This window comes from Adiantum capillus-veneris, chromosome 15 (assembly GCF_014529385.1).
Source record: "Adiantum capillus-veneris isolate H3 chromosome 15, ASM1452938v2, whole genome shotgun sequence".
Taxonomy (NCBI): Eukaryota; Viridiplantae; Streptophyta; class Polypodiopsida; order Polypodiales; family Pteridaceae; genus Adiantum; species Adiantum capillus-veneris.
The window spans coordinates 78,964,140-78,975,468 of NC_140945.1; the positions used below are offsets into that span (position 1 = coordinate 78,964,140).

At 43.2% G+C, this 11,329-nt stretch overlaps 1 protein-coding gene across 1 annotated transcript; it reads right to left on the minus strand.

Moving 5' to 3' along the window:
• Positions 1-9,620: 9,620 nt before the first annotated feature.
• Positions 9,621-10,385, minus strand: LOC147440952 (uncharacterized). The gene is made up of 3 exons (XM_086483367.1): positions 10,278-10,385; positions 9,944-10,141; positions 9,621-9,869 (listed from the first exon to the last, which is right to left on the minus strand). Exons 1-3 carry the CDS (start codon positions 10,383-10,385, stop codon positions 9,621-9,623), a joined length of 555 nt encoding a protein of 184 aa, XP_086339493.1.
• Positions 10,386-11,329: the final 944 nt, after the last annotated feature.

Genomic DNA, 11,329 nt, shown 5'->3' on the forward strand with positions numbered 1-11,329 from the left:
CGTCACCGCCGGAAGTTAACTCTCACATCTTTAGTGATGAGAATGCCAACTCTTGCCGAGTTATGTGAAAAATTATGTGTTAAATCAGTTTTAAGGTTCATATAATCCCTGTTAGTTTACTTCTTTGTTTTTAATATAACATAATTTACGTTAGATTTAGATTTATGTTATATTAGATTAGACTTAGGTTTATTTAGGTTTATTTAGGTTTACCCACACACACACACACACAGACAAGAAGAAGAGAGTTTTAACGTCGTAGGAAACTATTCCAAAAGACGTTAAAGATTAGGTTAGATGTAGACTTACGTTAAATTAGATTTAGGTTTATTTTTAGTTAGATTTACGTTTATTTACGCTAGATTTAGATTTACGTTATATTAGATTAGATTTAGATCTCCATAGACTGTGATGCCTGCATGAAGCGGGTGAAGAAAGCCCTCAATGGAATATAGGGTATTGCTGCCTTCACTCATGGTGGGCTCCGTCGATCCAAAAGTACTGGTGAAATGTCTTCAGAAGATAGGGAAGAAGGTGGATCTTCAGGGCGGCAAGAGTCACTACATCCCCGACAATGACCATCTAGACAACCTCTAGTCATTCAACAGCAACTTCAAAGTTAGTAACAAGAGCAAGAACGGTCCAAAGGTCCAATTGCTATCGTCAGATGTGGATGGAGATGAGGCAGCGTCACCGCCAGAAGTTAACTCTCACATCTTTAGTGATGAGAATGCCAACTCTTGCCGAGTTATGTGAAAAATTATGTGTTAAATCAGTTTTAAGGTTCTTATAATCCCTGCTAGTTTAGTTCTTTGTTTTTAATATAACATAATTTACGTTAGATTTAGATTTATGTTATATTAGATTAGACTTAGGTTTATTTAGGTTTACCCACACACACACACACACACACACACACACACACACACACACACACAAGAAGAAGAGAGTTTTAACGTCGTAGGAAACTATCCCAAAAGACGTTAAAGATTAGGTTAGATGTAGACTTACGTTAAATTAGATTTAGGTTTAGTTTTAGTTAGATTTACGTTTATTTAGATTTACGCTTATTTACGTTAGATCGAGTCCACGCAAGAATTACTTACGGTTTAGGGTTTAGAGTTAGACGAACAGTGAAAAGATCTACTGTGAAAAGATGTTAAGATGCTGTGAAGTGCTACAGCTAGAGAAGAGGCAAAGGGGTTTTTTCCACTACATGCAGTATCATGTAGACGTGGGTCTGTAGATTTCTTGTACCCACAAATATAGGTATTGACCAATAAAGACGAGATTATAACCCGGTGGTTCTGATCTCCGTGCACCTCTAGACCGAGGTGTACGGGGATTGGACATGACTAGAGAATGTGAGGTAGAGAGAGAGAGAGAGAGAGAGAGAGAGAGAGAGAGAGAGAGAGAGAGAGAGATAAGACGAAGAATGCCAATAGAATATTAAATTTGTTGTCCAGGTTATAAGATTTTTATCCTCATTATGAGTAGTGACGAGGATGTGGGACCGTCCAACCGAAACACCTATCTCTCAACGAGGGTCTTATGTCCTTGTAATCAATGCAAGCATGCTGTGCGACGGACAAGACGTGTTTCTTTGCAGCACGTTCACGAATTTGGCCAGTTCGATCCATCTATTATAGATCGAGTTGTTGCCAATTATAACTCGTCGAACTCTGACGCTGGCCAACAAGCAGCAATCTTGCTACCCAATAGACGTGTTCGCAGGCGCTTTGGTAAAGTAGCATATGTGAGGCCACAAGATGTAGCCTCTGACAGCTCGGGGGATGATCATGCAGAGCACATTCCCAACGAGGCAATGTTTGAGCCCCAGATTGATGAAATGATCGAGACGATCATGGATTCAGAAAGGCTTATCTATGATGATATGAAAAGTGAAGCCGATACGCCATTGTATAATGGAGCACGTATGTCTAGATTGCAAGCACTCCTGGTTCTTCTCAACAAGCGGGCAAAGTTTGGATGGAGTGACACTAGCGTCACAGCGCTTTTCAGGTGATCTATTACAATTAGTTTACATTAATAAAACTCTAAATGTATAATGATCTGATAGATTTTTACACGACTGTATCGCATTTTTATGTTGTGTAGATTGCTTAAAGAGCACATACTACCAGCTGACAATGTGATGCCAGATTCCCGAGATGAAGCAAGAAAGATTTTGCAAAACTTGGGGATGGATTACAATTCTATCCACGCTTGTCCTAATGACTGCATTCTTTTCAGAGGGGAATACATAGACATGGAGAAGTGTCCGAAATGTGATTCCGAAAGATATCGAGTAGATCTCCACGGGACAAAAATTCCACAAAAGGTTTTGCGACATTTTCCTCTGCTTCCTCGCATCAAGCATTTCTTCGAATGTAAGTCCATGGCCGCCCTACATCATGGCATGAGGAGAATAAATCTTCGGATGGTGTGCTACGAATTCCTGCAGATTGCGCAGCCTGGAAACATATAGATGAAACATGGTCGGATTTTGCCATGGAAGCTCGAAATTTGCGCTTAGGCTTGGCTATGGATGGCGTAAATCCATTTGGTCAAACATCAACATCTTACAGTGTATGGCCCGTTGTCATCGTCAACTACAACATTCCCCCGTGGTTGACTACGAAGAAGGGGCACCTATGGCTAAGCTTGATTGTGCCAGGGCGATATAAAGTGAAGAATATGGATGTGTATCTTCGTCCACTATTGGAAGAGCTACAACAATTCTGGATTGGCATAGAGGTGGTGGATATGAGCCAACACACAGGACGACGGAATGCTTTGATCAGAGGCATTCTAATGTGGACCATGCATGACTATCCCGGGCTAACAGAATGCTCAGGTGATCTATTGACACTCCTCACTCAGACACTGTAAATCTTGTTTTTTCCCATAGTTTATCTATTATCATGTGTATACATGCAGGGCTTCAAACAAGCGGATACAGAGCATGTGTCACATGTGGACCTAGACTGAATGCACGTAGGGCGCCCTCACTGAAGAAGAAAATCTACGAAGGTCATCAAGCGTATCTTCCAGAGAATCATGTGTTACGCGATGGCTTTTTGGGAAGAGAGCCACCAAGGATGTCTGCACAAGCATGGTTAGAGCAGAAGGAGATGTGGGATGACGGATTGCCTCCAGGGATGAAGAGACTATCTCTATGGTACGAGTTACCATACTGGCCCCGACTCATGATCAATCACTTGCTCGATCCAATGCACATATTCAAGAATGTGGGTAATCTCTATGGGACCATCTGACCGGCAAGAAAGATACTTTGGGAGCCAGAGTTGACCTTAGAAATACTTTGGTAATCTACTATTGGTAGCTACACACCTATACCTACTCCGCCAGGACCCACCCCACTCGACACTCGTCGCTTCGGGGCCCAGACGCCGGTGGAGACACCTGACGTCCGTACCCCCATCGACACACCGCTAGAGACCCCTGCCAAGACACCCAGGTTCACGCGTCACCGGCCAGAGGGCTTGCCTTACTCCATCGACTTCAGCGGCGGCATCATCATGGATGATGACGGAAAGAAGTTGATCTCGCGCATGCGTGGTCTTTGCTCTCAGCTGTTTAGACACTACATACTAAACAAATGGAGTGAAGTACCAAGTTATTTAAAAGCCAGAGTCATCAACATACTTCATGATGAGTTTCCCATTCCAACACTGGATCAGCGCTTCAATGAAGACCTGATGAAGATTCGAATGCGCGAATACTGCAAACACAAGCGTTTCGAAGTGCAAAAAGCAATCAAGCATGGGTGGAACAGGCCAGATTGGCTGGCCAAAGAAGATTGGAAGAATGCGAAGAAAGAAGCGCGCGAGAATCCCGACAAGTGGAAGCAACAAAAGGATGCAGCCAGAGCGCGAGTAAAGGCAGGGAGCTCGCACCACTTGGGGAGCGGTGGATGGGCATCTAACATAAGAAATCTTTGTATGTTTTGACAGTGGTCGATGACAGGACGCGATCCCACACCGTACGAGTGCGAGTACGCAGGCAGGAAGGGCTTAAACGCCCTGATGGACATTCTCAGTTCTCGCGGCGGCATGGTTAGTATTAGGGTTTACTCTTTTCTATTTTTTGTATTGTTTTATAAATGTCGTTATATGTTTATACTTACTGAAAGCTGTCTTATTGTCTTTTTTTGCAGAATCCGACAGATACGCCGCTTGGACGCGATGAGACGTCTGATTAGACGACGTCAGTTTAGCCGTAGCTAGATAGCATTAGTTTAGGGTTTCTCATAGCTTATGTATCATGAGACGGATTTTATACGTCTTTTTGAACCATGTATATTATTACATTTGTCACCGCAGTTCATTTTGCCAATCAATTCTTTATGCCTATGATGTTGTACAATTGTCATTATTACATTTGCCAATCAATTCATTTTGCCTATGATGTGTACAATTGTCAATTTTACGCTTGTCAATTTTGCAAACAATGCGTCTTGTGGGTGACTATTTTGGGTCTATTATCTACCCTTGCACTTTTTTTAAAAAGTGAATCAAGTACAATATGGTTGATGGGTGGCACGGCATTCAATGCCCTATCACCAAAAAAAAATTCTCTCGGGCCTCGCTATAACCGTCGCTATTTATGGCTCTGGAGCGTCGCTATAAGCGTCGCTATAGACTTCTGTGAGAGCATCGCTATAACCGTCGCTATGACAGTCGCTATGAGCGTCGCTATGAGCGATTCTATATAGCGACGCTCTCGTAGCGACGCTATTAGCTACGGTTTTAACGACGCCGAGGGTTATAAAAACCCAGTGTATTTCCGTCGCTAACAGCGTCACAAGAGCACACAACCTCTTGTAGTGATTGTAGCATCTGCCTTGTAGCCTTCGTCCCCTGCCAGGCTCCCAGCTGGCCGCTCCTCTCTTTGGTTCCTTTGGTTCCTTCATCTATGCCCACTTGGGAATAGACTACAATTTGATCCACGCTTGTCCTAACGACTGCATTCTTTTCAGAGGGGAATACATAGACATAGAGAAGTGTCCGAAATGTGATCCCGAGAGATATCGAGTAGATCTCCACGGAACAAAAATTCCACAAAACGTTTTGCGATATTTTCCTATGCTTCCTTGTATCAAGTATTTCTTTAAATGTAAGTCCATGGCCTCCCTACCATCAATATGGTGAGGCTTGGCAGCTGGCCAGCATCTAGCCACGAAGAGACATTGACGAATGACTAAGGCTTTACTTTCTCTACCTCATAGGCGAGGAGGACTACGGTTTGATGACAGAGGTAATGTCATAAAATCTAATATCTATCTATCCCAAATTATTTTCTATTATTGAATTGATAATTTTAGTGGAAAAATGAATGGGAACAAGAGTTAGAATATAGATATGCCCTTTTAGACCTATCTCAACACGTGACCAAAGGGAGAGAAGGCTACATCTCATTGAGGGTCCAAAAAGGAGATGGTCTACCAAAGAGCAATGAACATATAATGGAGTTTAGAAGAACTTAGGGTTAGCGTCAATAAAGACTTGAAAAGGTTAGTCTTAAGAGTCCTTAGATCTACTACCGTTTGATACTTTAGAGCTTAGGCAGGCTAGGTTCATTCTGGAGTTCCTTAAGGTGCTTGAGCAGACTAAGGTGCTTGAAATGCTTGTTGTACTTAATCACTAAGGTGCTTGAGTTGCTTGTCGTGAGTCATGACTAAGGACGTGCTTGATGACCAAAGCGCTTATGGTGTTCAAGTCAAACATGACTCCTACATAGGAGGCGACAAGCCCAAAGAGTAGGGAGTGAGAGAGAACACACACACACACATACACTCAAGGCAATCCCAAGACTCAAGATGCTTATAGGAAACATGTCAAGCCCCTAGCCCTATTTCCCTTATAGTGTGCCTGAATCCAATTGGATGGCCGTTAGGGAGGTCCAATGAGAATTTAGATGCATTAAAATATTTAATTAAACTCACCCTCCCCGTCCACCCTCACCCACACAGATTTTTCTCTCTAAGCGCTAGATCTCTACGGGGTCAATCGGAGCACAAATGACCACGGCGACGCTCGGCGGGGTCATACAGGACAACAAATCTCCCTTCTACGCCACGGTGTGCAGGGAGTAGATCTGGTAGTGACAGATCTATTGCCTACACACTGTAAATCAGAGGAGATTTTTTTACCCTGTCTGACCCCGACGAGCACCGCCCTGTTATTTGTGGTCTAGTTGACCCCGTACCCTCCCCCCCCGGTCGCCCCATTTCGCAAAAGAATCACTGAGACGTGCCCCTCGGTCGCCCGACGGCTGTATGTTTGAGGTTGTGTGTATGTGTTGTAGAAATGAAATTTATTGGACAATATGAATCAGAAAAAAAACAAGTACTCAATGTTGACACAAATCATTGACAAAAACAAGTATTCAGTATTGATTTGGATATTACATCATGGTCGATTAGTTTTTCTACAAATTACATCTGTGGGTATGGGGTGAATGGCTGACTTGATGCCAGGGGATTTTACAATTTCCTCTCGGTTTATCAACCCTTGACCTAGGCTAAAGGCGTAGTGGGAGAGGACCGAGTGTGGGTGCTTATGTATAAAGGCATACAATGGTACCTCTCGATCCACCAAAATACATTTGTGAGCATTTAGAATGAGACAATCTTCAAAGAGTATGGCACTTAATGGTTTGCACTTTAGCAGCTCTGCCGAACCATTCTTGGAGAGCTCTCTGTGAGCAACTCCAAGAATCGATGGCCCCAGGTGTCTTAGGTAGTGCCAAATCCAGCTATCCCTACCCATGGACACATTGCGCAAGCCTCCAATCAAATTGCAAACTTATTAACATGATATGCCGTCTGCAAAGCATTTTAACTTACTTTAACACTTGTAGTAATGAATAATAGACAATCTACCAGGTTAAGATTTGTTTACCTCACTTTCTTCATCCTTCTCTTCAAGAATTTTCTTTGTAAGATCGATCATCTCTACCAATCACGATTAGTGGTTTGTGTGGATGAAATGCGCTTTTCGGTACGCTTTCGTAGAAAGAGGCACATGATTTGATTTCCACAAGTTTACTTGCTACTGTTTGCACCAACTTCTGTTCATTTATATTGGGGGGGAAAGAGAGGCTTGATGGGAGATCTTAGTCTTCAAGGTCAATTTGAAAATTGACTCTCTCTTCCTTTCCACTCAAAATTTATTACAAACTATCCTTCCGGACGTAGAATGACGATAGCTCTCATAAAGGACGACATGGTTGTATTAATGAATGACAAGAGAGATTGTATAAATGCACTCTTGTGTTGACTATGAAAGAAATACAGTCATGCTACTTTTGAGGCCCTTGGTCCTAATTAGGTGCTCCCCTCTACTTACTATCTATGTAGTGCAACCTTGCCATGCCATAGTCCATGGGTACAATATGAGCCATCTCCTATTTTAGGTGTCACTAAAGAGTACCTATCTAGAAAGTAGTATCATTGTTTGCCACCTTGCCATCTAGAAAGTACTATCATTGTTTGCCACCTTGCCATGTTGTCACTATCATAGGCTTTGTGTGTGTGTGTGTGTATGTGTGTGTGTGTGTGTGTGTGTGTGTGTGTGTGTGTGTGTGTGTGTGTGTGTGTGTGTGACAGAGAGAGAGAGAGAGAGAGAGACACTTTTGCACCTACATGTGGAAAGGTTGAGTCTTACAAGGAATGGAGGGAGATAGGGTACAAAGTCCAACAGACCATAGCTTTAATGGTGCAAACTTCCATGTGCATTAGTTAATGGCTCAGTATTCAAACTCTAGTGGAGTAGGCATAGAAATAATAGCATTGAGCAAATCACCTTCATTATGGGAGTCAGCAAGACCCACTTTATACCAATGTGTGATTGCAGGTAGGCAATAATAAAACCACTTTAGGATGCCCAAACTTAAGGGAAAGAATATAGATCAAGGAAATTGCAACGCATAGCCCGAAACTTCTTCTGCCATACATATTGTATAGATATCTCAATCAAAGAAGAATCGAGCCTATGGAGGCAAACAAAGCTATACTTGATCTCACTTTTATCTTTCCAACTCTATTCTAAAGGGAGAAACTGGTTTGTGGGCATATCCTTTGGAGTTGGGGTCCCTTAAAACCCAGGTTCATAGGGACAAAGCTTGGGGTACAGATGGTGGTTGTAAAAACAGAGCTCGCCAGGAAACAACTTGGGCAATATCACTGTCTTTCTTTGGGACTACGGGTTTCAGTAGATCAAAGAAGGCATACGCGGTGTGCCTAGGAAGCGGCCATGCCATTATAAAGACGTTCTGTGCACCTACACTCAATGTTATTAAGGCCGTGAGTTCTATAATCCAAGCATTGTCCGATACAAACCCCTCGACCTTCTCAAGAGCGCCTTAGAGGAAGTTGACAAAAAAAGGGGAAGGGTTGATCTCTAGGCCTAGAATGCAACACAAGTGAACGATATTGGGATATGCGATAGGCCTAAACACCTTTATCTGGTGCCATGCACCAAAGGAGACCGCTTTGCCTCCCTCCATGAGCAGGAGATAAGCTTATAAGCTACGGATGGACCCCCGATAATTCCCCTTCTAGAATTTTAAGGAGATGGATTGGGGGGGGGGAGGGGGATAAGTCCTACTCAAGGGGAAGGGAGAGGGGAGAAGGAGAAGGAGAAGGGATAGAGATGAAATGAGAGAAACATTTCTTCTCTGTTAGGTATATCCTTACATAAAAAATGTCATTCACATATATATAGAGAGAGATTTTGATGAAGCCATCAGAGGTTAACATTTCTCGCATAATTTTTGTTACTCTCATCTGATGCCACTTCAAATTCAATTTTCGATATTACAAAACATAAACCCTTTTCATACAAATCAGATTGTCATCGAGAATAATCTGATGAGTACTTCCTTAGGAATAAAGATTATCCAATCAAGGTATATTAAAATAAACTAATTGTAGATAGAGGTTTTTCTAAGACTTTTTGCCTGCAAGTGGCAAGTCCCTTTTTACAAAGAGTGAATCCCTCACGAAAGGCATGCACTAGTTTCCAAGACATGGCACTAGAATGAACTTTAGGCTGTTGTTACAAAGAGAGGCTTCCTCAAGACCTCGATCATCGCTTACATGCAAAGTCAATGCCCGAACAGGTATGAGGATAGGGCTAATGAAACTTGGAATGCCGAATCAAGGTCACCTTTGAGCAATGTTCGGAAAAAATCATTTTTCCAAACATACAAAATTCGTTTCCTTATATTTTCCAAGAGCAAATTTTACAAAATTAGGTTACTTTTTTAGGATTTACAATAATTTTCTCTATTTTGGGGAGAAATCTGTCCTTTTTCCCTTGCCCTCAACCGACATTTTTGAAATTGAAAACGGAACGGTATTAAGCTGAAACGCATACTTAAAAGATAAAGGTAACGGATGCATGAACTTATAGAGTCATCTACAGGGCTAGGACATGAAAATTTGCAACAAACAAGAAAGAAAGGCATCTACATGGCTAGACTCTGGTGACATGACTAGAAGCACTTCTTTAATCAAGAGTTGTACGACCCACAACTCGACCAAGGTCTCATTATTATATATTATTGTTGTGTGCTTGAGGGAAGCCTATAAGCTAGGCGTGGGTTTCGTTAGAGAGGTAGAAGCCCAACTGGTCTATGGCACCAGAGCTCGCACGCCCAAAGAAGCCCAAGATGCGTGGGGCGAATGAAAGTACGTCATTGGCGGTGGGGTTGCCAGGCGGGGCAATAGTGCTGCTGGTGGCGGTGTTGAAGCCCAGAGCTACGACGCCGTAGTTGTTGTTGAAGTGGGCATTCTTGCCGATTGAGACAGTAGCACTAGCTATCGCCTCATTTGCTCCAGGCTGAAATATGATATGATTCAGTCAACCAACCAACAGCAACAACAACACTGACAAATAAATGCAGTACTAGTTACTTGAATGGTCATCGAGGTGCCGACACGTCCCCCGTGCATAGTCGTTGTTCCATTCGCATACACCACCTCCAGACCTCGTAGATAGTCAGGCATATAATAGAGGGTCACACGCGTTATCCCGCCGGTGCTCCATCCATCGTCGAACGCTTTGCCACCCGCGGCTCCCCACGGACCCACAACGGCGGGCTTCGACGTCGCCTGCACCAGTATAATATCATCGGTCATTATAAGTTGATGATCATACACTCTCTCTCTCTCTCTCTCTCTCTCTCTCTCTCTCTTACACACACACACACACACACAGACACACAACCCGGCCTAGCTAGATTTATACGATAATACCGCCATGCTGCTGCTTGCAAGCTTGCGCTACTTCAAAGTAGGAAGAGGAGCTGGACGTCGACGCTGTCTTACAATGAAAAGGGAAGGCCGCAGCAGGCATTTTAAGGGCCCGGGCTGGGGGCAGCCCTTGCACGGCGCTTGCAACTACAATCAATGTACGTGATCGATTGCTGTAGCATCACAACGTGGCATTTCTCCGCGTGATTGTACTGCAGTACCCCCACCTGACATAAAGTAATGGAAAGAAAAGCGTACTACACAGCTTGACAAAAGCATTTTCCCTAACCCAACAAATTAAGGGCACCTCATCCCGTTCTGCGGACAAAATTTGAAGCCATTCCCGTTTTGCGGACAAAATTAAGGGCACTCTTCCAGTTTTGTCGCACTGGGCCTAGTACAAAAAACTGGGCCTAGAGAAATACAACAAAATTTAGACAATTCTACCGTAAAAATCGGCATTTACTCAACATCCATACAAAATACACGCTTGGGTTGCTAAAATGATTTTTATTGAGCATTGGTCTAGGCACCAGCCTGCTTACGTACACAATGATTTTTATTGAGCATTAGTCTACGCACCAGCCTGCTTACATACACTTGACACGGAAGATCATCTAAGCAAGTTTTAGCTACATTGTCCAATAGGGCATTTATCTCAAAGCATTCATGGGGGACTCTCCACACTATCTCGCCCAGGCATCTCAAATGGGATCGACGATCGAGGTGATCTGGGCCGTCAGATGCGCATTTGGTAAATTCGGGAAGAAAAGTAAATTCGGATCGATCCACACCCCATGTCTTGAACCTTCGACCTCCCCACCACGAGTCATATGCATGAACCACTACACCCTCATGCGTACGTTGAAATATAGGAGATTCGAGTACGTCATATTGTAAATCTAGGCCGATTAGTAAATTCGGGGCAAAATTGTAAATTTGGACAAACTGGTAAATTCGGGGCAACCTCAGATCTGATGGTCCATGATTGACGCACCCCGCCTTTTCCTCCTCCACCATTGATCCCATTTGACCATGCGCGTGTGA